The 26,533-nt window shown below is 39.8% G+C and overlaps 1 protein-coding gene across 1 annotated transcript; it reads left to right on the top strand.

Annotated features, from left to right (window-relative positions):
• The first annotated feature begins 176 nt into the window (after positions 1-176).
• Positions 177-24,566, top strand: SPCS2 (signal peptidase complex subunit 2). Its single transcript, XM_082629119.1, has 5 exons — positions 177-323; positions 12,000-12,083; positions 12,684-12,844; positions 17,369-17,503; positions 23,783-24,566. The coding sequence occupies exons 1-5, from the start codon at positions 210-212 to the stop codon at positions 23,967-23,969; spliced, it is 681 nt and encodes a 226-aa protein (XP_082485245.1). The 5' UTR covers positions 177-209; the 3' UTR covers positions 23,970-24,566.
• The last annotated feature ends 1,967 nt before the right edge of the window (positions 24,567-26,533 follow it).

Here is a 26,533-nt window from a genome sequence, read left to right as displayed (position 1 = left end):
CCTTAGTAACCACGACGCGGCGGCTGCCCATGACTGGAGCTTCTAGTTACTACAAGTTCCGCGGCCCCGCGGCCACTTCCGCTGGTAACCTCGCGTCAGCCGGCCCCAACTACGGATCCCGATGGACTCCGCGCGGCACGTCACGCCGTCAGCTCCAGCCAATCGGCTTCGGACAAGTAGGAGGGGAGGGAGACGCAGAAGCAAGCAAGATGGCGGCGGCGGTTGCTCAGGGAGGGAGAACTGGTGGTGGCGGAGGCAGTAGTGGGGCTGGCAGTGGTTCCAGCTGTGGGACAGGCAGTAGCCGCAGCGGCTTGCTGGACAAGGTGAGAAGTCGGTTCATGGGGGCAGGCGAGGCCTGGGGACGCCCGGGAGGCGGCGAGCCCCCTTTCCCATCCTCGCCCCCCTTCTGCGGCTTCCCAGGGGGAGTTCTCGTCTGGCCCACCGTGGGAACCCTACGGGCGCTACGGGCGCTTGTAGCCAGCTCCCTACACACCTCAAACCCGGGCTCTCTCCTCTTTAGGACTTCTTTACTTCTCGGAAGTGTTCGGTCCTTAATGCCGGCCACTACAGCTTCTTAGGAATATTCGATTATTCTCACATTTCAGTGCGGCCATCGCTTTTCTTTGGTGGTGCTGGGGGCCACTGTTGAATGTGTCCATTTCACCGGCAGGGAAATGTGAATCCTGACTGAATGAAAGCCGCTGTTCGAAGTCAGTAGTCTCCAATCTCCCCATCACGACCGCCACACTTGCGTGCTGCTACAGATTCCAGAGTGCTCGTGGCCTTTTGCTTCCTGAAGTTTCTAGGCGTTTTATCTCGATACCCCGAATACTGAGCTTCGAGTATTGACTTCCCCTACGCGCTGACAGGAAGCCTTTAAGATTTATCTTTTTTCCTCTCTCCTTCACCCTCCCCCTTCCTTCCCTCCCCCCCATACTCCTGCCACCAAGTGCCCTAGGTGAATTGAATTCATGAGCTTGCTGCCTGCTCAGGCTTACCTCTTCTCCCCCTCCACCCATCCAGTTGTGTTTTTTTTGTTTTGTTTTTGTTTGTTTGTTTGTTTGTGTTAATGTCCTAACAACAAGGGCTTGAAAGAAAAGAAAAAAAGAAAGATTCTTTTCCTGGGTTGGCCCTTCTTGCCCTTTGCATAGCATCTTGACAGAAACAATTGCGTGTAGGCCTGGGTCCTAGTACTACTGGTTCTGCCTCTGATTAGCTGTGTGACCTTGAAATGTGCTTGTTCTCCCTGTGTTTTGTTTCCTCATCTGTAAAATGAGGGACTTAGCCTTAATGTACCCTAAGGTTCCTTCCAGTTCTCTCATTGTAGGGCCCTAAGCCAGTTTGAGAGAAATGTTAAGCATGGGGTCTTTAACATAGTAAATAGTCAGGATTGTTTACTTTAATTGAAAACAGCTTTCAGACTTCTCTGTGCTTAACACATGGTAGGTGCTTAAGAAATGAATACATGATCATATTGAGGGGTTTGGATCCAGATCTTTTTGCTTCTCTTTTTGGGTGTCATTGGTTTTGAATGACATGGTTGTCACACTCTTAACCCTTTTTAAGAGATAGAAACATGTTCTGGGAGTTGGGATGGTAAATCGCTCCAAGGTATGTGAAAGTGTTGAGAATTGATGGTCATTTTCATACACAGATCCTGCCTTCCTGCTGGGTGAACACCTCACGGCCTATGTTTATTCTGTCCCATTGAGTGCTCTTGCTCTTTGCTCCACTTGGATCATCACCAGCAAACATTAAGCATGGACAGTCTGCTAAGGCAGTGATTACTGAAAAGTGTATGGCATCAGTGCGTTTTGGAAGAACCTGCGTTTGGGGGTCATAAGATTTGGGCTTTGACGTAGATCTGTTAGTTTCAAACTGTATGAAGATTGGCAAGTCAGTTAACCTCACCAAGCTTCCCTTTCTTCACCTGAAATATTAGGGTTTTGGGGAGAATCAAATGAGATGATATACGTTAATGATCTCTGTAACCTATAGTATCTAATACAGAGGTGAGATGGCAGAGGAAAATAATCAAGAATCCTACTGTCAGAGAGTACTCAGTATAGCTGAGTATAGGACATGGGGTACCCAAAATATTAAACATAAAACTATTTGGTATTCACATGTGTACTTTTTACAGAAGTTAAAGTGAGAGAATGATCCCTGAGATCTAATTGATAAGGGGATGAGAGCCCTAGGGAAAGACCTCATGTTTGAGAGTGGAACTGGGACCTTATTTTGAGAGAGAGACAGAGACAGACGGCATACCAGTTAAGAATGTCCTTGAACAAAGGTACACGGTGCCTGATGTTTCTCAGTTACTGAGTTGACTGACTATTCTCTAAGACAGGGGTCCCCAACCCCCAGTTCCTGTTAGGAACCAGGCAGCACAGCAGGAGGTGAATGGGGTGCGAGCGAGCAAGGCTTCATCTGTCACTCCCCATCGCTCGCATTACTGCCTGAACCATCCCCGTCCACCCACGCCAGTCTGTGGAAGAATTGTCTTCCACGAAACTGGTCCCTGGTGCCAAAAAGGTTGGGCAGCGCTGCTCTAAGAGACCTGTAATGACAAATAGGTAGAATCAGATGAAGAAGGACATGGATTGCTTGAAATAGAAGTAGGAAGGAAGCCTGTTGAAGGTTTGAGCCTAATATATAAAGTGGTTTTAGAAAAGTTATTCAAATAGCTCGGAGTGGTAGAAATTAGAAGTCTTCTAATAAGGTCTCATACCATACTAGTATATGGGGTTTAATATAAAAAGAAAGACAAGTTTGAGTTCTAGTGCAGCGTGTTAAAAACTACATGGTCTTGGATAAGTTATGATATCACTGAACTTAAATTTCCTTATGTGCACATTATGGATGCCCATACATATGGTAGGCTTGTTGTAAATATTAAGTCATAATATTGGTAAATGTTCTTTGTACAGGGCTACAAAAATAGAATGATAAGGTGAGGAGAACCCTAACTTGAGTAGCAGAGATAGATAAAAGGCCTCAGAAAGGAGCATTTGGCAGAATTAACTAAGAAGTGAGGGGCCGAGGAGAGAGAAAATAAGTCGGGAACTGTTTAGGTGCTTTTTCTTGGAGAACTTCATTTCAGCCTTACATTGAGTTGTTTTTCCTCTGAAGTTCCTGGCATTTATTGCACATGGGAATTAAGCTGTCGCTTAATATGACATACTGTTTTATAATGTTCTACCAATTTGTCCAGTTTCCCATGAGACGTTCTCTATAGTGATCAACACAGAATAAATACTTGGAGCATTGAATTTAGCAGAGAAAAAACTTCAGATCTGACACCCCAGTCTTCAGAAACTGCCTTAGAGGATGATGCCTCTGCCTGTTTGAAAACTTAGGGTACTGTGGAAGAGAAAATGGGGAAAAGATGTTACTCTCAGTGGAGCAGGAGTTGAATGAATAGAGAAGCTTTCACCCTGTGGGAATGAGAGGCTGTTACCTTACAGTTTCTTTAATTTGATTTGTCTTGATTTTTTTGGAGGGTTTTTATTTTATTTCTTGCAGCTTTGGTTTTACTTGCCATGAAGAAATGTAATAGAGAGATGCAAATATGCTTGTAGTTTTCCCTAAGCAGATGTGAGTTTCTGCTTCTATGAAACTGACTTTGAGAACAAAGCAATTTTAGTTTCCTGATCTTAAAGATAGGTATGCAAATATAACCTTCCAGCTTCCATCACAGAATAACTTAGATCATTGCGGTAAGTTATTTTTCCCAAAATACATCAAAGCATTTTGTTCTATGTAGCAGGCTATAAAAATTGTTTGCTTAATTTGTTTTTGCTATTAAAATTGTCATGTGGCATTAAAGCATGCTTTCCAGAACTATATCCAAATTCTTTTAACCTCATAGTTGGATTTCTGTCTCCTGGTTGGATGCTTTTTTGGCTATTAAAATTGTTTTGGCTATTAAAATTGACATGTGGTATTAAACCATGCTTTCTAGAAGTTATATCCAGGCCCTTTTAACTTCATACGTGGATTTTTGTCTCCTGGCTGAACTGTCAACCTGATCTTAAAGTACCCCTTTTATACCTTAGTAGCTGAGAACATAGGTTCTGGAGCCAGGCTGGCTGGCTGGCTTTGAATCCTTGCTCTGCCACTTAACAGATATATGTTCTTGGGCAAGTTAATAAATCTCTTTGTATCTCAGTTTCCTCATCTGTAAAGTGGGGATAATAATAGTATTTACCTTAAAAAGTGGTTTCTGGCACATAGTAAGCACTCAGCAAAACATGTATAGCTGTCACTAACTAGCTTGTTACTCTGGATTTCAGCTTCCTTAGATAATATTTTTTATAACATATGAAGACTGTCTACATCAGACTCTCTTGGGGTTTTAGTTAAAAATACAGATTTCTGGACCTCATCCCAGACCTGAATCAGATTCTCTGGGGGTGGGGCCTGGACAGCTGCATGTTTTCACACATAGCTGTTTATTTATTTATTTCCTCTACATTTTAACAGTTACATCCAGGTTGAGAACTAAGGGGTTTTTTTCTTGTTTGGTTTTTAACTATTCTGCTTAATCAATAGTGATTTCTCAAAAATGTTTATAATGAAGAGACCTTGAAGTTCATGTGTTCAGCCTCCTCATTTTATAAACATGGACACAGTTGGAGAGGGGAAGATCAAGCAACTTGTCCAAGAGCACACAGCGGGTTAGTTACAATTCCAGAACCTAGCTTCCCAGCTCTTAATCCAGTACTCTTACCTTAATTAGTACATTGCCTCTCATACTGGAGCAGACCATGTGCTAGCTAATGTAGTAGTGGAAAGAGCATCTGTTTTGAGGTTGGAAGACCTAGGCTGAAGCCTTGGCTTTGTCACCCACCAACGTGTGTCCTTAGACAGGTCATATATACTCTTTTGCTCTCTTCGATGGGATCTTAGCTTGCCAGACTCGAACAGGGTAGTATGCCTGTACCCTAACCCAGCTCTGACAAAGAGGGTGAACAGTTTTATGGCAGTACTGTGATGTGTGTGTTTGTGTGTAAAGAAACAAGATGCAGGTTTTTAATACTGTTTTGCAAACTAAACTTTAAAAGCATCTCAAAACTCATTATTTTTGGCTTCATCAAAATTAAAAACCTTTTCGTGTCAAAGGACATTATCAAGAAAGTGGAAAGACAGTCCACAGCATGAGAGAAAATGTTTGCAAATCATATGTCTGGTAAGGGTCTAGTATCTAAACTATATAAAGAACCTTACAACTCGATAATAAAAAGACAAACCAGTTTTTAAAAGAATAAAGGGTGTCGGACTTCCCTAGTGGCGCCGTGTTTAAGCGTCCGCCTGCCAACGCAGGGGACATGGGTTCGATCCCTCCGGGAAAATCCCACATGACGCAGAGCAACTAGGTCCATGCGCCACAACTACCAAGCCTGCGCTCTAGAGCCCACGAGCCATGACTACTGAGCCCACGCACCACAACTACTGAAGCCTTCACTACTAGAGCCCGTGCTCTGCAACAAGAGAAGCCACCGCCATGAGAAGCCCACACACCTCAACAAAGAGTAGCATCCATTCAGTGCAACTAGAGAAAGCCCGTGTGCAGCGACGAAGACCCAGTGCAGCCAAAAATAAATAAATAATTAAAAAAAAAAAACCTATCATTGCTTCCCCAACATTGATTAAAAAAAGCAAAAAAAAGGATAAAGGACGTGAATAGACATCTCTCCATAGAAGATATAGAGATGGCCAGCAAGCACATGAAAAGATGCTCAGCACCATTAGTTATTAGAGAATGCAAATCAAAACCACGATGAGATACCAGTAGTATGGCTATAATAAAATAAGAAACATAACCATTATTGGTGAAGATGTGGAGATATTGGAACCCTCCTACATTTCTGATGGAATGTAAAATGATGAAAGTTAAGAAGAGTTACCATATGACTCAGCATATCCCACTCGTAGTTATAAACTCAAGAGAATTGAAAATGTATGTCTACACAAAAACTTGTACACATGATCATAGCACCATTATTCACAATAGCCAAAGGGTGGAAGCAACCCATAAAAGTGTGGTATATCCATGCAGTAGAACATTATTTGGCCATAAAAAGGAAGGAAATACACACGTTACAACATGGATGAACCTTGAAGATGTTATACTAAGTGAGAAAAGCCAGTCACAAAAGGCCACATATTATATGATTCCATAGATATGAAATGTCCAGAATAGATCCATGCAAACAGAAAGTAGATCAGTGGCTGCCAAGGCTGGGGGTGGGGTGGTAGTAATTGGAGTGACTGCTTATGGGAATAGGGTCTCTTCTGGGGGTGATGAAAATGTTCTGGAATTAGATGGTGATGATTGCACAACCTTGTGAGTATAATAAAAACCACTGAATTGTACATTTTAATTTATTTTTTAAATTAATTTATTTATTTTTGGCTGCATTGGGTCTTCGTTGCTGTGCGGGCTTTCTCTAGTTGCAGTGGGCGGGAGCTACTCTTTGTTGCAGCGCGCAGGCTTCTCATTGTGGTGGCTTCTCTTGTTGCAGAACACGGGCTCTAGGCGCGTGGGCTTCAGTAGTTGTGGTTCATGGGCTTAGTTGCTCCGTGGCATGTGGGATCTTCCCGGACCAGGGCTCGAACCTGTGTCCCCTGCATTGGCAGGCAGATTCCTAACCACTGTGTCACCAGGGAAGGCCAGAATCGTACGTTTTTAAGTGGTGAGTTTTATATGTGAATTAGATCTCAATTTTAAAAACATTCTTTTTATTTTTACAGGGTTTATGGAGTAACCTTTAAAGCTTCAAACTATTATTTTTTTTAACTATTTACCGCTATATACACAGTGGTATCAAAGATTTTAACAACCTCTATCAGCCCAAGTCCCTTCTTTAGCTGTTGCCTGCACCACTTCTCTCTTCTGACCTCCGTCTTGTCAAATCTCAGTAGTGGTTTTTCTCATTACCTGGCCTTAAGTATTTGACTCATCGATCACTTCTTTCTTGAAATATTATCTTTATGTGGCTTCTAGAACACCACTTGCCCTGGTTTTCCTCCTTCTCTTTATGTATCTTTATTGTTGTTATTTTTTCTTCTGACTTGTAAATATCAGCGAGCCCCTGGCCCTCTCCATGTACACTCATCCCAAGGAGATGAACAGTGTCATGGCTTAAATTCCATCTTTAAGTTGATGACTTCCACATTTATATTTACAACCTAGACCTCTCCTCTGAGCCCAGATTTATATGTCTAAATGCTTACTTGCCATCTCCACTTTGATATCTGTTAGGTATGTTAGACTTAAGTAGCCAGAGCCAGTCTACTTACCTCCAGTTACTCTGGTGTTGCCGCTAATACTCATGCTCATAATTATTGTGTGGTCATTTCTAACTTCCAACTTAACTCCAGTGATAACTGCAGCCAATAATAAGCCACTATTAAGAAAGTAATTTTCTTTGCAGTATTTCTTGCCCATTTTCATAAAAAATAGATGGAAATTGAAGATTAAGTATGTTGCTAGGAGCTATAATATCTCTCTTTGAGATATCCTGGTATTTCTTAATTGGAATCTAAATTAGATGATAGTAAGCATTCTCAAGACAGACATCGTTTGCTCCCCAAATTGAACATTTTTTCCTTATTTTGAAGTTACTGCTTTCTGATCTTTTGCCACATGAGTGCATATGGGAGGTAGGGGTACGTATTTCCAACTCAAATAGTATCTCAGCTTCTGAGTCTGCCATCAGTTTTCATAATCTTATTTTGGTTTAGAAAATTCTGAAATCAATGTAACTGTAGAGCTTAAACATCTCAAACTCATCATATACAAATGGGTGTTTCTCCTTTTTCCTCCTCTGTTCCTTCTCTTGGAAAACAATATGACAGCTCAGAGAGTTATCTAAGCCCGAATTCTAGTAGAATGGTCTTCTCTATCTTCTCTCTTTCATGTTTCTTGTAACTAGTCTGATGTTAAGTCCTGCCAATTCTACCTCATAAATAATCCTCTTTCATCTCCTTGCTGCTGCTCTAATTCAGGCCCTGCATCTAAGTCAGGCCCCATCTGATGTGTTTATCTCCATTGTTACTCCCCTCCAGACCATCTGCTAGGTTGCCACTAAAAATGACTTTTTTAAGAAACGTAAGTTTGATTGTGTTGTTCACCTGCTTAAAATATTCTCCACTGTTTGTTTCAGAATAAGGTCCCAAGTCCCCTAGCCTAGTAAATAAGGCCATCTAGGATATGCTCCCTCTGTGGTGTGCCTCATCTCCTACTACCTTCCCCCTTTGCAGCCTACATCCACTTTGTAAACTGAGAGAGACCAAAGAAGAGAAAAAAAAGGTTTATTAATTTTTCTTAGAGCCATGCTCAGTTCTTTTAAAATCAGAGCAGGGTCCTTCCATCGGCACAGCTCACTTCTGGTATCCTTCATCTCTTCAGTGTGAATTGAGGAATCCTTTTGAGTCTTACTACCCAGTTGTCAAGCTAAGGAACTTTATGAAGCAATCCACTGAGGTCTTTATCACAGCATAACTTTACTTCTGTTTTCACTGCTACTAAAATCTTTTTATTATTCAAATTTGCAGTGGAGAATAACTGAAGTGAGTCTTTATAATGTTCTATCAAAGCCATCAAATGCATAATTTTTGTGTATGGTTCGTCATCCAGGTCTGGCATCAGTGTGCTGGTTTGATAAAGTGTTTTATGTTGATAGTGGTAGAGAAGTAATTTCTTTAAGATAGGACTTTTTGAAGTATATTTTCAGTCAAATAGCAGTTGGTTTTAAATGGAGGAAAATGGAAAATTCCAAATATTTTGTATCCTGCAAGTTTTGTTGACATATTCAAGATTAAAATCATTTTAAGATTTTTTTTGTTATTAACTATAACTTACTAGATAAGAATCAAGATACTTTATATGGCTGTCACTTCAGGGGTCTGTGTCCTTTTGTTTTTATGGCTAATAATTCCTTTCCTTATATTTTGTGGGAAGCAGTGTAGAATAATGAAAGAGCACAGGTTTTGAAATTATGAAAACTTGATTTAGTCCCAGCTTTAGCACTTCCTAGCTTTCACCTTGGGCAAATTTCTTAAACCCGTAGTGTTATCTGTAAAAGGAGGATGCTAGTCAGTTTGGGCTGCTCTCACAAAAATACCATAGACTAGATAGCTTAAATGACCAAACTTTATTTCTCACAGTTTTGGAGGATGGGAGGTCTGAGATCAGGGTACCAGAATAGTTGGGTCTAGTGACAGCCCTCTTAACTGGTTACAGACAACTTTCTTGTATCCTCACATGGTTAAAATAGAGTAAAAGCAGGTTCTCTCTTGTCTTTTTATCAGGGCACTAATCCCTGTCACGAAGGCTCTACCCTCATGACCTAATTACTTCCCAGAGACACCACCTCCTAATACCGTCACATTGTGGTTTAGGATTTCAATTTACAAATTTGAGTGGTGGGAGGAGGGTGGAGATGATGGACAGGGGCTGGAATAGTAAACCAAGAAAAGAGTAAGGCATGGTATCTAAGAAAAGTGGGATTAGCCCAAGAGGAGGTTAAGGGAACTCCCCGGGTCATAGTAAAGGGAGATTCCAGGATAACAGTTAATACAGCAGGACTGGAAAGAAATCCACCTAGATTGAAGCAGTCCAGAAGGCTCCAAGAGAGATTTCTCCAGGAAGATGAAATTCACAGAATGCTGAGTATGATTGCAAATATTGAAAGGAGAGTTAAACAATTGAGGGAAAATTTGAGAATATATTGGTGAGAAATACGTTGTATGATTAAAAACAGCAACAAAGACAATAGTAGCTCCAAGAAAATCAAAAAGCTATGCAGGAAAGAAAAAGTAATCCTAATATACATGACTCGTCTGTGAATAGCATTTATGGTCATACTGTAAACTCCAAATAATGGTCTAGCAAAAACTAAGGTATAAGACCAAATCAATATTGATCTACTATAACTATATCAAAAAGATGGTGAGGGAGGAGCAGGAAAAATAAATGCGAAAGTGGCAGGGGATGAAGTGGTTAAATCTCATCTTTCATGGTGAAAAGTCAATAGATTTAATGCTGAGAACTGAAAATAATAATATAAACTCTTTTTTTCCCCCCAGAGATGCGGATACCCAAAAATCAGCCAAAGGAGTTGAAATTAGTGCCTGTCTCTGGAGAGTGGAAAATGACAATAGAAAGAGTCTTAAGGGGAGGGGAAGCAGGACTGCTATTTTTTTTTTTATAACTTACAGAACTCTTTAAACCATGTATATATATGTATGATGTTGGTGCACATCATAACTAAGTCAATACTTGTGATTGTTGATTGTGCTCAATATACACATATCTATAATACACAGGAGGGAATGAGGGGAAGAGGAATTGTGTGCAGAGTTACCACATCCTTACTAAAGGAAGGTAATTTGCACTTAGGGTTGAGGAAGAGAAGAGTGAGGAGAAGAAGATAGTTTTTAAAATACCCTGAATAGCAATAGAGAGTACATGACCAGTATCGTACATTTTAGTTGATGGGCAGTTTTTGAGAATGATGGAAAATGTCCATTTTCCTGCCTTTTTTCCAGATGTGTCTGTACTACAGCAGAGATGCTATTTGCTTTGATATAGGCTAAGGTTTTTCATTTACACAGAATGGATGATGCTCCTATCTCTCCAGAAATCAATTATAAACTTTCTTGTTTATGTAATTCACTGGAAATGTTACTGTTCCACTTACTGAAGATCCTTCTAGGTACCAGTGGAGTTAGAGCTGAGACTATTTTAGCACATGCTGTAATGGCTTCTTCTGTGTTTTATCCCCCAATATTTCCAAGAAGTTATCCTCTAAATGGTAGAGGCAAGTTTCTTTTCTGTGATGCACTGCAGGTAGTGATGGGTGGCTGGGTTTCTCTGAGAACATAATTTTTTTCTTTTTTTGGAATGAGCCAAAAAAATTTTAATGACTTTGATTCACAAATAATTCAAATTCTGATATGGATTCTGGCTATACAAGTTCTTTCTTTTGCTTGCTATTGTCAAAATGGGATTTACTAAACTAAGTGTAAGTGAGCTGTTTAGCTAGATAGCCTGTGAATTTCTTCTTGGTTCAATTTGTATTTTTAAAATTAAGTGTCATGTTTGATTTGTAGGCTGGCAGGCTATGAGAATCATCATTACAACATGCTTCCACTAGTAATTTTCTCAAAGAAAATTCTTGTTTTTATGAGACACAAAGGGGAAAGGCCTTGATTGAGTTTTAATCACTTGAGGTATGACTGTTTTAGTTCATGTTTTTTCCCCCAGCAAACTTCACAGAATAGTTTTTCTTTTTTGTGTAGTAGTATATAGAATCACAAACTTAAGTTTGATTAATTATATTTCTACACTCCTTTAAAATCTTCTCACGTTTTACAGATGTTTGTTCCATCTTTATTTCTTGTATGCAGCATCTCTGAACTTGTTCTCAGTCAGAACAAAGTCATGTACCTCACTGGTGATAGGACTTATTCCAAAATGTTCTTTCCAACAGACTACACTGGATTTGCTGTTTTCCTACAGTTAAGACATGCTGATAAAATATAAAAGTTGTTAGCAGACAAAAATATGTTAAAGGAGACCTTTGTCATTTTGTTAGCATCCGAAAGTTCATGGATGTATATTGTCTGGGTTTTATGGTCACAGAATGAAAGGATGAACAAGTGCGGTTCCTTTCTATTCCCACAGTAAAATGGGGATGGGATATTTGAGTTCACACTATAGTCTCTTCAGCCTATGTAAGTGTTCTGGTTTTGGCCTTGTTCATTTGACTTTCTAGCATGGAGACTGGCAACATCATACGAGTACCACCTGATTCTAGTGACCTTGTCTCCTTCAACTTCATTTTCAAGTGTTTTGTCTTTTAGCTGTCCAACATCAGAAGAGAGAATAAATGTTATATATACTTGAGAATGCTCTTAAGGAAGTAGTTCATTTTACTTTTAGTAAGATGCCATATCTCTTAATGCACAACTTATCTGTTTTTCAGTGGAAGATTGATGATAAGCCTGTAAAAATTGACAAATGGGATGGATCAGCTGTGAAAAACTCTTTGGATGATTCTGCCAAAAAGGTACTTTCTTTGGGGGTGGGGAGCGGGGAGTCTGTTAGTATGTATACAGCTGATGGCACATCTCTTGCAGGGTTTTTTCCTTCTATGACTTAGAATGACTTTAGTTTTCAGTGTTAGGAATTGAGCCAGAAAGCATTTTCTAAAATCCTTACAGTGTATATAGGGGAACAGGTGTTAAAATATAATCGTTAGTTACCTTAGATTTCTCTTCAGAATCTCTAATTTTTGAATTCCAGAAAGCTGGTAATCTATCATTTTTGAGGTTAATTAGCCAAGAGGCAAGAGGGTTGAGGGAATATAGGACATTCAGCCATGATGGGTCATCTCTGTATTTTAAAAGGGAAAAGAAAAGTTTAGCTTCATTCTAGGGAGATGAGGATTAGAAAAGAAAAAATGTATAAGAAGTTGATGAACTTTTTCTCTGGGATCTTTGTAAACAGGTTGAATCTTTTTTTTGTTCGGAGTGTCAAAATTCTGATTGGAGATAACAACTTGGTCATTTATATGATTAACATAACTTTCATCATTGAAATTAAGAATAAAAGCAGATACAAAGAGGGAGGTATTCCTATTAGCTTGCTTACTTCTTCTTCTCACTAGGTACTTCTGGAAAAGTACAAGTATGTGGAGAATTTTGGTCTAATTGACGGTCGCCTCACCATCTGTACCATCTCCTGTTTCTTCGCCATAGTGGCTTTGATTTGGGATTATATGCACCCCTTTCCAGAGTCCAAACCTGTTTTGGCTTTGTGCGTTATATCATATCCTTTAAGCTCAGGTTTGTTTTCTACTGACAGTTTGTTAAAATCTCTACTGATACTCTTCTCTGCTCCTTACAAAAAACAAACTTTCATCTTGGGGCCTGCTCATGTTACTATTTAACATTATGAAATGTGAGCATCTGTAAATTTATGTCATAATTATCATTGATATTTTAGATTCAATACAGTTATTTTATCTTTAATTCTGTTTAGTTATTAATGTAGAGGTTATAATCCAAGTGTGAGCACCTAATAGGAAAACACCTAGGAATAGTGAGACCCAGCTCTTCTCATTTCTAGCCTAGAACTTAACCCATTAGACCAGGTTGCTTCAAGCCACTCATGCCAGGGTATAGGTATACCTCACTTTATTGCACTTTGCTTTATTGTGCTTCATAGATAGTGCATTATTTTTTTTACAAATTGAAGGTTTGTGGCAACCCTGTGTGTTGAGCAAGTCTGTTGGCGTCATTTTTCCAACAGCATTTGCTCATTTTGTATCTCTGTCACATTTTGGTAATTCTCACAATGTTTCAAACTTTTTCATGATCATTATATTTGTTATGGTGATCTGTGATCAGTGATCATTGATTTTACTATTGTAATTGTTTTTTGAGGCACCACAAACCACACCCATGTAAGACAGCTAACATTTTAATTGATAAATGTTGTGTGTGTTCTGACTGCTCCAGACCAGTCATCTCTCCATCTCTCCCTCCTCTGGGCCTTCCCTATTCCCTGAGACACAGCAGTATTGAAATTAGGCCAGTTAATAACCCTTCTAAGAGTTTAAGTGAAAGGAAGAGTTACATGTCTCTCACTTTAAACCAAAAGCTTAGAAATGATTAAGCTTAGTGAGGAAGGTGTGTTGAAAGCCAATATAGGCCAAAAGCTAGGACTCTTGTGCCAGTTACCCAAGTTGTGAATGCAAAGCAAAAGTTCTTGAAGGAAATTGAAAGTGCTACTCCAGTGAACACATGAATGATAAGAAAATGAAACAGCCTTAATCCTGATATGGAGAAAGTTTTAGTGGTTTGAATAGAAGATCAAGCCAGCTACAACATTCCCTTAAGCCAAAGCCTAGTCCAGAATAAGGTGCTATCTCTCTTCAATACCAAGAAGGGTGAGAGAGGTGAGGAAGCTGCAGAAGAAAAGTTTGAAGCTAACATGGGGTGGCTCATGAGGTTTAAGGGAAGAAGCCATCTCCATAACATAGAAGTACAAGGTGAAACAGCAAGTGCTGATGTAGAAGCTGCAGCAAGTTATCCAGAAGATCTAACTAAGATAATTAATGAAGGTGCCTATATATACTAAACAACAGATTTTCAATGTAGGTGAAACAGCCTTATATTGAAAGAAGGTGCCATCTAGGACTTTCATAGCTAGAGAGAAGCTTCAAAGGACAGGCTGACTCACTTGTTAGAGGCTAATGCAGCTGGTGATTTTAAATTGAAGTCCTTGCTCATTTACTATTCTGAAAATCCTAGGGCCCTTAAGAATTATGTCGTATCTTCTCTGCCTGTGCTCTATAAATGGAACAACAAAGTCTGGGCGACAGCACACCTGGATGACAGCACATCTGCTTACAACATAGTTGACTGAATATTTTAAGTCCACTGCTGAGATCTACTACTCAGAAAGAAAGATTCCTTTCAAGATATTACTACTCATTGACAATGCAATTGGTCATCCAAGAGCTCTGATGGAGATGTACACCAAGATTAATGTTGTTTTCATGCCTGCTACATGATATCCATTTTGCAGCCCATGGATCAAGGAGTAATTTCAACTTCAGGTTTTATTATTTAAGAAATACATTTTGTAATGCTGTAGCTGCCATAAATAGTGATTCCTCTGATGGATCTGGGCAAAGTAAATTGAAACCTTCTGGAAAGGATTCACAATTCTAGATGCCATTAAGAACACTTGTGACTTATGGGAAACAGACAAAATATCAGACGTTAACAGGAGTTTGGAAGAAGTTGATTCCATCCCTCATGGATGACTTTGAGGGGTTCATTACTTCAGTGGAAGAAGACACTGCAGTTGTGGAAACAGCAAGAGAATTGGAATTGGAAGTGGAGCCTGAAGGTGTGACTGAATTGCTGCAATCTCATGATCAAACTTTAACAGATGAGGAGCTGCTTCTTGTGGATGAGTAAAGAAAGTAGTTTCTTGAGCTGGACTCTACTTCTGGTGAAGATGTGAAGATTTCTGAAATGACAACAAAAGATTTAGAATATTACATTAACTTAGTTGATAAAGCAGCAGGGTTTGAGAGAAGATTGATTCTAATTTTGAAAGAAGTTCTGCAGGTGAAGTGCTATGAAATAGCACTGCATGCTACAGCGGAGTTGTTCATGAGAGGCAGAGTCAATGAATGCAGCAAACTTCATTGTCTTATTTTAAGAAACTGCCACGGCCACCCCAGTGCTCAGCAACCACCACCGTGCTCAGTCAGCAGCCATCTGAACATTGAGGCAGGACCCTCCACCAGCAAGAAGATTACTACTCACTGAAGGCTCAGATGACGGTTAGCATTTTTTAGCAATAATGTCTTTTTTAATTAAGGTGTGTACATTGTTTTTTGTAGACATAATGCTACTACACACTTAATAGACTACAGTGTATGTAAACATAACTTTCATATGCCTTGGGAAACAAAATTTGTGTGATTCAGTTTATTTTGACACTCCTTTATTGTGGTGGTCTGGAACCAAACCCGCAATGTCTCCAAGGTATACCTGTTTTAGGAAAGGATCAGATTTTGGAGGTTCAGATCTGTGTCAGGTTTCCTTGAAGCTGAGGGGCTAGACTGGGAGTTACTGAGCATGAGGTATAGGTGTGGCTTGTGTAACAGCTAGAGAACCTGGGTTTGAAATTTCAAGTTGTTTTTGTGATAATTACTTTTTGGAGACTGTTTGAATGCTGCTTATAAATATGAGTAGTACACACTCAGAATTATTATAAAGTTCAAATGAGAGATTTTATACTATATTTAGAATATAAAGTTAAATATGTTGATAGTTTTCTTGTGGTCCACACTCCCTCCTCCCCAAGTCAATCTATACATACTGAACTTTTCTTTTTAACTTAAAAAATATATTGAATGTCTTTCCATATTAGTATATATAGGACTACCTCATTCTAAATAGCCACCTCGTGCTATTGCATGTCTGCTGTGTACTGATATGTACTAGTTGTTGAAAACAGATCATTTTGGTAGGCAGTTTGCTTTTCATAACAATCTTACAACCACCTGAAATATTTCTAAAAATTCCACTTTGGGGATTTTTCTTCAGAGGCAGTTAGAAAGCCATTGAATAAAGCAGGTCCTGATCAAAAGTGGTATTATCCAAATTGATCTCAGATTATAGTCACAGAATTTGCACCTTGACTGCTTACAGTATCAGATAAATCATACCAGTATGAACTTTTTCACCATTAAGTCAGTTCAAAAGAATATGCCATAGGTTCTAGAGACAGTTCTCAAAAGAGTTCCAAAGATGTTTGAACAATGACAGCAACCTTATTATAATTATATGGCCTCCCAAGAGAACGGCCTTGACGGAATTTCATTTGTTTGATTATATTTGTTTAAAACAAAACACGATCTTGCCATTTTTATAATCATGTCGTTTTTATATGTAATAATAGTACCATTATAAATGTCTTCTGTGTGGTGTACACTAAAAATGTATATACCATCAGTAAATCTCATGACAATTCTAAAAAGTCAGTTTTATCCCCATTTTAGAGGTGACAGTATTAAGCCTTGGGATAAGGAGTAATTTGTCAAGGTTACATTGGTTAAAAGCCAGAGTTCAAATCTAGGACCACTTTACTCCAAAGCTCATACACTTTGTACTATACTTTCCTTCCTGTCCCTTTCATAAAATTTAAATGACACATGTACACAAAGCTCTTATGCCAGTTTCTGGCACACAGGCACTCAAGTATGATAGTTAATACTGTCAAAAACTGAGTATAATAATAAGCCTACATGTATGGAGGAAGTAATTGTCCTTATAGTAAACTAAATTGTGGTGGTCACCCAGCTAGCTCATTTGGTAGAGCATGAGACTCTTATAGTAAACTAATTTGAAGTCAGTTTTCCTCTTTTAATGACCCTTGAAATTGGTTGAGTGTGGTCAAGTCCACTGTGATTATTAGTTTTGTATTGTATGGAGAAATAAGCACAAGTCTTGACAAACTAGGTAATAGAGGATCTCTTTATATATGTTGGCCTTGAACAGAAAAGATGAGAGCCAATTTATGCCCTGTACCTTTTTCCTTTCTTGTTTTTTGAGATGTTCTTTGCAGAACTAACCAGAGAGAGCCTTGCTTCTCTTGCATAAACATAAGGATGAAAATGAAATAGTTAAATTTTCAGTGTTTTTACAGCAAGACAAAACTGTCTTCTTTAGGACTATCATGAAAGTTTTTGTAGCCCTTGCTTGTCAGTTTGTGTTATTTCTCTTTTGTGTGTATGTTTGTGTATTTTCCCCTTAACTTTATCTGAACCTATTTTGTGATGATGGGGATCCTGACCATTTATACCTCATATAAGGAGAAGAGCATCTTTCTCGTGGCCCACAGGAAAGATCCCACAGGGATGGATCCTGATGATATTTGGCAGCTGTCGTCCAGCCTCAAAAGGTATGACTATCCTCGCAGATTCTTAAATCCTGATGTTGGGTTTTCTCTGGGTGTTAGTCATTATCAGCAGACTATTGTATGCCTACTCTCTGCAGATCATAGTACTAGTCATATAAAATGAAGAAAGGATTGTGAACTAGAAGGTTTTCCTTGGTATTGCACTTCTGAGATTCCATTATCACAGAAGTGCTCTTGAGGATAAATTGTGGGAGAAAGTACGTTGGTGGAAGAATAAAGAGTGATTTTCTTTTTCCTTGTGGCCAATAAACTGAGCCAATTAGAGAGCAGAACTATAAACTATATATATATAACTGTAAAGGCCAAAGGTATGAAGTCAGTTGTCTTTGAAGAACCCCATTAGCTTCTATGTCTTCTGTGATCCTGACTGCAGTCTGCAATCAGGAATCTCTGAAACAATGCACTGGGCAACTCAGAGAAGCACAATTCAGTCAGCAATGGGTGTAACTTTGTGCAGCTGACACCTCAGGTCTTTCTAGGTATCTAGAACTGGGTTCAAATTCCAGCTTGTTTCTTTCTAGCTGCGTGACTTTTGGTATATCAGGTAAACTATTTGAGCTTTAATAGAGTAAAAAATGACTTGTACAGTTTTTGTGAGGATGCCAACTGGTATATATAGTTGACTCTTGAACAACAGGGGTTTGAACTGTGTGGGTCCACTTATACATGGGCTTTTTTTTTCCAATAGTAAATACTGAAGTACTGCATAATCCACAGTGGGTTGAATCTGCAGATTCAGAACTGTGGATACAGAGGAACCATCTATATGGAGGAGTGACTATGAATTACATACACATGGATATTCAACTGCGCAGAGCATCAGCACCCCTAATACCCTCTAACACCCTCCCCCCGCCCCCATAGTGTTCAAGGGTCAACTGTATACCAAGCATTATGAGAGATGGCATCTGTTGAGCATTTACTATATACTAGGTATTGTGCCAACTGCACTGTCTCATTTAAACCTTAGAACAACCCATTTTAAAGGTAAGAACCCAGGTCCAAAGGGTTTAATGAATTATTCCAGGGTTATAGAGCCCAAAAGTGAATTTAGCTCACATCTGAACTCATGCTTTCAGTCACTATCCTAAAAACACATGGTATAGTTCCTAGCACATAGTAGGCTCTCAAGTTTTAAGTACAGTTACTCACATATATGAAGGTAAATATAGCATCAACACCAAACAGCCTCTCATTACCAGCTTTTGGAGATATCTGTAAGGAGGAGCAGACCTTCATTCTGATGTTGCATCTGAGTTCTTATCTCCTGGCAGGACTCATAGCTGCCATTTTGGTCTCAGCTGTCATAAATCTGAACCCTGTGCCAAGCCCCTAAAGCAGAGTTTCAGAATTCTAGACCCTAGCAACATCTTGATTTCATTATTTACATTCTGACTTAAATATTTTTTAAACAGCTTTATGGAAATACAGTTCCCATATCATAGTTCACCTATTTAAAGTAGTTCAGTGGTTTCTAGTGTTTCTAAAGATGTTTACAACCATCACCACAGTCAACTTTTATTTATTTATTTATTTATTTAATTTTTGGCTGCGTTGGGTCTTCGTTGCTGTGCACAGGCTTTTTCTAGTTGCAGAGAGCAGGGGCTATCCTACATTGCGGTGTGCAGGCTTCTCACTGAGGTGGCTTCTCTTGTTGCAGAGCACGGGCTCTAGGCAAGTGGGCTCAGTAGTTGTGGCTCGCAGGCTGAGTAGTTGTGGCTTGCGGGCTCTAGAGCACAGGCTCAGTAATTGTGGCGCCCAGGCTTAGTTGCTCTGCAGCACGTAGGATCTTCCCGGACCAGGGCTCAAACCTGTGTCCCCTGCATTGGCAGGCGGATTCTTAACCAGTGCGCCATTAGGGAAGTCCCCCACAGTCAACTTTAGAGCATTTTTATCCTCTCCAAAAGAAACTCTGTACCCTTTAACAATCATCTCCCTATCCCCTCATTCTCCCAACCTGAAGTAACCACTAGTCTACTCTGTACATTTCCCTGTTCCGTTTATTTCATATGAATGGAATCACGTGTAATATGTGATCTTTTGTAAAACTGGCTTCTTTCACTTAGCATAATGTTTTCAAGGTTCAGCCATGTTATCAATATTTCATTCCTTTTTATGCCAAATAATATTCCACGGCATGGATATACCACATTTTGTTTATCCGTTTATTAGTTGAGGGACCTTTGAGTCATTTCCACCTTTTGGCCTTTAAGAATAATGCTGCTGTGAACATTCATGTACAAGTTTTTGTGTGGACAAATTCTCATATAATATACCTAGGAGAGGAATTGCTGGATCATATGGTAACTTTTTTTTTTTTTTTTTTTTTTTCCTTTTTGCGGTATGCGGGCCTCTCACTGTTGTGGCCTCTCCCGTTGTGGAGCACAGGCTCCGGATGCGCAGGCCCAGCGGCCATGGCTCACGGGCCCAGCCGCTCCGCGGCATATGGGATCCTCCCAGACCGGGGTACGAACCCGTATCCCCTGCATCGGCAGGCGGACTCTCAACCACTGCGCCACCAGGGAGGCCCGGTAACTTTTTAATTGCTTGAGAAACTGCCAGATTGTTTTCCAAAACAACTGCACCATTTTACAATTTTACTAGCAGTATATGAGGGTTCTGATTTTTTTCACATTCACCGCTGACTTTTACCAACTGCCACATTGTTGGTGCCTGTGGAAAGGAAGTATGCCACCTCTGTTCCTTCTTGTTGTAGTGAAATACAGGCTCACTCCTCTTTCCTTAGAGATGGCTCCTGGCTCATTGGCACTCTCTTTAACATAGCTCCTTTCAGAAGGCTTGATTGATGATTTCAGTATCCAAGTAGATGATTATTCCAGTACTCTGGCCTCTTAGTTTTACTTCCTCTCCTCTGATTATCTTGTTTTCTGCCATGTCTTAAATACTATTTCCCTGGACATACCCTAGATCTTGCTATTACTGATAACTAATTATCTTCAATAATTTAATTTTTAAGTATCGCACTCTTTGACCATTGCTTTATATTTTTCTAGTTTATCTCCTTCTTGTTCTCTTGTCCCAACAGTTCTTCAGCCCCAGTGGCATCCATAATCCATTGAGCCTACCACCTTTTCCCTGGTCCTCTTCTCTTCATTGTCTCACTTCCTCCTTACCTAGCTTAGATTCCGTGGCATTTCTGTAGTGCAGTTACTCTCTCACTGTCCTAGAGGATCTTTCATACCTTCTTCTCTATCCTCAAACCTCTTGCCCTCCTCCCCCATTTCACTCTCAGCTTCTTTTGTTTCTGGGAAGATAGCAGCAATCAGAATTCTCCCATCATTATCCACTCACAGTGCTCGTCATACTCTACCTTCTTTCTCAGTTCCTATCTGAAGCCTCCTCTCCATTTGTCCACTAGATTCTATCCCTTCGCATTTACTTGATGTTTCCCTCTCTGCTTGGTTATTCTTTCTGGCGTACAAATATGTTGTAATTTCTCCCACCTGAAAAAGTTGTTTTTCTTTTCACATATTCTCCTCACATGGTCTTCTCATTTCTCTGCTCCCCTTTTTTCTTCTCCCATCATCTCTTGGATTTGCTTATCTTCACTTCTCTTTCCTCATCGTATTTGACCTGTCAGCAGCATTTGAACAGTGGATCACTCTCTCCTTGTTAAAAAAATTTTGTTTTAAACTAGGCTTGTAGGATACCGTAATCTTCTAATTTTCTTCTTACCTTAGTGTCTCTGTTCCTTAGAGTCCTCTGTGATTCTTCATTATCCCCTGTCTCTGAATTTGAAATGCCACTAGTGCTCGTTCCTAGCATTTCTTCTCTATCTATATTCACTTACTATGTGTAGTCTTATCCAGACTTTCAGGACTTTAAATACCATCTATAATGATGAAGATGTCTAAATCTGTATTTTCATCCTAGACCTTCTCCGAACTCCAGCTATGTCCCAGCTTTCTGTTTGACACTGGATCCTAATAAGCATCTCAAAATTAACATATCCAAAACCTAACTCTGCTATCCCTTACCTAAACCTGCTTTTCCCCATCTAAATAGATGGCAGCTCCATCCCTCTAGTTACTCAGGCCAGAACTCTGGAATAATTTTGACTCCTTTATCTCAATCCTTTGAATAGGTTGTCAGCAAATTCTGTCAGCTCTACCTTCTAATTATATTCATTCTAACCACTTACTATCTCCACTGTGGCCATCATCTCTCAATTAGGTTACTGTAATAATGTCCTAATGGACCTCTGCAGCTGCTCTCCCTGCCCCCAGTCTCTTTCCAGTACAGTGGGCAGAATGATCCTTTTAAAAGGATCAGGCAGATCAGCTCAATCCTCAGCGCAAAATCCTCTCACATAGAGAAAGACTGAAATCCTAAGCATAGCTAGAAGTCCATGCTTATCTATTCTCTGCAGCCCCACACCCATGGACACACACTCCGCATCTCCTGTGGCTTTTATCCTCTCCCTCTCCATTCTGTTTGCATTGGCCTCCTTTCTGTTCTTCAGACGTTCTGGGCACGTGCTTGCCTCAGGGCCTTTGCATTTACTGTGTCCTCTGCCTGGAATATTCTTTTTCCAGAGAGCTTGTTCTCTTACCTCTTTAGGCTCTCCTCAAACATCTGCTTAGTGAAGACTTTCCATATTTAAAAGAATATCATAATTTTTATTTTATTTTTCCCTCACACAGCAAAATAAAAGTCTCAAAAGACAGATTTGTCTGTTGTGTTCACTGATGTATATCCTTAGCATCCAAAACTGCCTGACATATATGGTTGGTCCTGAATAAATGTTGAAATAATGAGTAACTTTTAAAAAATGCATTAGATCGTGTCCTGCCACCAGAGCCATGGAACTGGGCTCAGAAGTCCAAAAATTACTGTGATATCAGTTAGCAGCAGTTGATCGGGGCTTGAGAAAATTTTTTGAGGTGTTGAAAATATTCAAGGACCTTTACTCCTAGCTATCTAGGTTGGAAGTAACTGGCCAGACAACAATTTATTGAGCTATGATTTGTTTGAGCACTGGTTAATGATTGGCACTGTTATAACCATAACAGTGATCCTGAAAAGTAGGTGGTGCTTTTCCTGTTTTAAACATGCAGAAAAAAGCAGAGGCTCAAGCCTCTGCTTGCTCTAAAGATAATACCAGCCTGACAGTCCACCAAATATGCCCTAATTAAATGGAGACAGAAACAGGTGGAGTTGCGGGGAGAAATGTCAGCCTGCCAGGGGTTGATGTTATAAACCCTCTTGAATGAGTAGAGGTAGTAAAAGCCTTCAAGATACCTTAAGGTGTAGCTAAGGGATCTCTGGAGTTCATGTAGTAAAATATATCCCTGGCCTGGGATCAGGGTAGAACCTGGAGCTAGATTGATTACAGGGAACAAGGACTGAGCAGCCTGGAATTGGGGAACATCTGTGAAAACAAGGGTTCTTCATTTATCAATAAAAATTTGATTGCCCAACAAACTCCAAGCTAAGAATAGAAAATAAGACAAAATCCTTGCCCTCAAGAATCCCTGAGACAGGGACTTCCCTGGTGGTCCAGTGGTTAAGACTCCGTGTTCCCGATGTAGGGGGTACAGGTTCGATCCCCCCTGGTCAGGGAAGATCTTGCATGCTGCATGGTGCAGCCAAAAAATTAGAAAAATAAATTTCACAAGTGATACGTGAAAACTAAAAAAATAAAATCCCTGAGACTAGTGAAGAACAAAAATACGTAATTATCATTTCAATAGGTAATTTCACTGACAGCGTAGGAGCCTGTCATTAGACCTAGCAGATGATAGGCACTGAGTATTTGGGTTGACTATTAATTGACGGTGCATGGATGACAAAGGCAAGACATCTAACCCAGTTTGGGAAGGTTTTCCCAGAAAAGTTCATGCCCAAGTATGAACTTAACAAATGGGAACGTTTGTTATAGACAGATTAGTCTCACTAATCAGGTGAGACTGGAGAAAAGTGTCTACTAGGGATACTCTTCTAGCATAACAACGAAGCAAAGGCCAGCAGTGAGAGAAGATGGTCTGTGTGGTTTAACAATCTATGACAAGGTAAAGGAGGCACACAGTAATTAAATCAGGGAAGACATGGCAACGCCTATGAACCAGAACTTCTATCCTGAAGGTGCCCTGGAATTTTTTTTTTTTCTGGAAAGGATAATGCTGTATGTTCCCTATATCACTGGTAGCCAGCTCAGCCCTATTTTTCAAAAACACTTGGTGCTCTGTTGTTACTGGCTGAATGTCTGTGTTTGGTTTTTGATTTGTTATCTTTGCTTAGGTTTGATGACAAATACACTCTAAAGCTGACCTTCATCAGTGGAAGAACAAAGCAGCAACGGGAAGCCGAGTTCACCAAATCCATTGCTAAGTTTTTTGACCACAGCGGGACCCTGGTCATGGATGCATATGAGCCTGAGATATCCAGGCTTCATGACAGTCTTGCCACAGAAAGAAAAATAAAATAGCCACTTCTAAAAGCAGCCATCTTTTGGCTGGATTATGCTGAATTGAGGGGTGAGGGAGAAAGAAACAGAGAACTTAATATGGATAAAGTAAGAAATGTAAAAAATGTCCATTTTGTCTTGAAATTTTAGTTCATTCTGTATAAATAGAATTTTCTAGCTCAGATATGAGAAGTTGTAGCTCTGATATCTAGCTGTAGCCTCTTTGGTCTGCTGATTGCATTGTTTTGATCTGCTTTTCTGGAAAAGCATTTTTGCTAAAAACCGTACAGACTTCCTCCTTCATACCTAGCAGTACTTTATATAGTATAGCTTTGTGCCATGCAGCATTTGAAGGCTCAGTTTTTTAAATTGTTAACCTGTTGCTGACTTTATTGTGTTAATTCCCACTTCAACAGCCGTTTCCCTTAATTCAGGATACAACTTCTTGTGTATGACAGTTTTCCTTCACACACCATTTTTGTGGGTGTGTATATATCTGACTTGGGGAGAATTGGGGAAAAAACCCCACAGCTTTTTAATTTGTTTAAAAGAGACTTTCTGCCTGTTACATTTTGTGCTCTTAACCAATTAAAGAAGCCAATGGCATTTTTAGTTTTATTTTGTCTATGTTTTCCACTAGTGTATCCCTGTTGATTTGTTTGTGCCCTTTATCAACTGCCATTTTCTAAAATTTTTTTCAATAAAAGGAAAGAAGATGTGAAAAAATGGAGTCATAGTCTTGATGGAAGGAACAGAGCAGCACATGTTAGCAGTCTTACTGCTATAGGTTGTTTTTGTTTCTAGGCTGTTTCACTGGTCAGAGGCCCTTGAGAACCTGTAGGTGAAGAACTGCTAGCTTTCCAGGGATAACAGTAGTGACACTCAGTACTTACTTTGTGCCAGGTAGTGTTCCAGGTACTTTACATGTATTAACTCGCTAGTGCTCACAACTGTCCCAAGAAAGTAGGTACTGATATTATCTCCATTTTATAGATGAGGAAACAGAGGCACAAAAATTGAATAATTTGTCACATGGCTAACGTTAGAGCTGGGATTTGAACCTGTTGTGTCTGGCTCCAGAGTTGTGAGCAGCACCGTTTCTAGTATTTTCCCACTGTGGTCAGAGAAGAACTGGGCAGTTGCCCAGATCCTGTGACCTATAGGAATATTGTCCCTCTAGTCTTACATAAATATAATTCCAGCTGAGCCTGGTACCTAAAACTATAATCAGCTTATAAGAAATCCCAGTTATCACATTTTCCTCTTTGACTTGGGAACATTGCCCTATTTAGCACCATGCAGTAGGGAACTGTAGAACATCACTAGACAGGGAGTTGAAGCCTTGGATTCTATACTCTGTTTCCATATACCTTGGGTAGGCCGTGTAATTCTTTGAGCTTCTAGTTTCCTCTCCCCCTCCCCCCCGCCCCCAGGTGAAAATTCTATTCTGTCAGCTACCTGAAGCTTTTGAAAGTATAATCAGATAATCATATTCTCACAGTGAAGAAAGTACTGTTAGACACAGGGGTCCCAAAGCTCATGGATATAGACGGAATAACCCTCTCCATGATGACTCCTTGGAATTCTTTCACATCAGTTATATCGTTTTCTTTACATATATAAACATGTATTTTATATTTTTTTTTACAAAAATTGAATTACGTTGAAATATGTTCTGTTTTTTTTAACTTAATATTTCTTAGGTACGTTCCCTGTCAGTATACATAAGTCAAGTGCATTTTTAATAGCTGCATTCCATAGTACTAATGGTTTTAATTTAACTATTTCCATATTAATTGATGTGTTTTTCTTCTAGTTTTTCACTATCCTAAGGAAGGATTCAATAGAAGAGGGGGAATAGAAGAGGTCCTCAAGTGAGAGACAGAGACCTGAGTTTTCAGCTTTACTCTAATTTGTGACCTTGGGCAAATCTCATTTCTTCTCTAGCACTAAGTGTCTGAACCTGTCAAAGAGGTTTTAGATTATGTATACCTTGGGATTTATGAAGGCTCTTACCCCCTAGAAATGCCTACATATAAAACATTTCTGATTACAAAGAATATGAATGCTATAATCCCTTAAATCTGCCCATAAACCCCACTTTGATCTTTCTTAGGCTGCATGGCTATCTTAAGGTTTCTCCCTGATGAGTTGAGGCAGTATCCATTTGATAAAGAAAGAAGTGGGTTAGTAGCCCAGCCATGTGGTCATCCTGTGTGCACCCCAGCCCACCCACCTACCCAATTGTGATATTCTAGGATAGTTTCCTATAGTTTCAAGTGATAGTTTATCACTTGAACAGGCTCAAGCCTCAGCATGGGTGCAATTTGTGAGGCTGAAGAGCACCTCTAGCCGGCTTTTGACACGTGCATCAACTGAGTGGTCACTCCAGCCAGTTTTGAATGTCGCTGGGCTGTTTACTCTCTTTAGTAGGTCTGTAGCACCCCTTCCACCAGGAAACTGACATTCATCACATTTTCCTCTTGACTCTCAACTCCTCACACCTGCGGAGGAAGAACTTCGGTCTTCCAAGTATTTAAGACTGCTGAGGAGAGTGGGGAAAGACAGCTGTGTTCTTCATTATT

The sequence above is a fragment of the Mesoplodon mirus genome (assembly GCF_964341445.2).
Source record: "Mesoplodon mirus genome assembly, chromosome: 7".
In the NCBI taxonomy this organism is placed as follows: domain Eukaryota; kingdom Metazoa; phylum Chordata; class Mammalia; order Artiodactyla; family Ziphiidae; genus Mesoplodon; species Mesoplodon mirus.
Note: the sequence above shows the minus strand (reverse complement) of the source record. Positions and strands in the feature narration are given on the sequence as shown.

What these genes read in the sequence shown, in the direction of transcription:
- SPCS2 (XM_082629119.1), top strand. Translation starts at nt 210, where the DNA reads ATGGCGGCGGCGGTTGCTCAGGGAGGGAGAACTGGTGGTGGCGGAGGC. An exon ending in TGGATGATTCTGCCAAAAAG is followed by an intron (nt 12,084 to 12,683) that starts GTACTTTCTTTG and finishes TCTTCTCACTAG; the next exon opens with GTACTTCTGGAAAAGTACAA. An exon ending in TTGGCTTTGTGCGTTATATC is followed by an intron (nt 12,845 to 17,368) that starts ATATCCTTTAAG and finishes CTTTATCTGAAC; the next exon opens with CTATTTTGTGATGATGGGGA.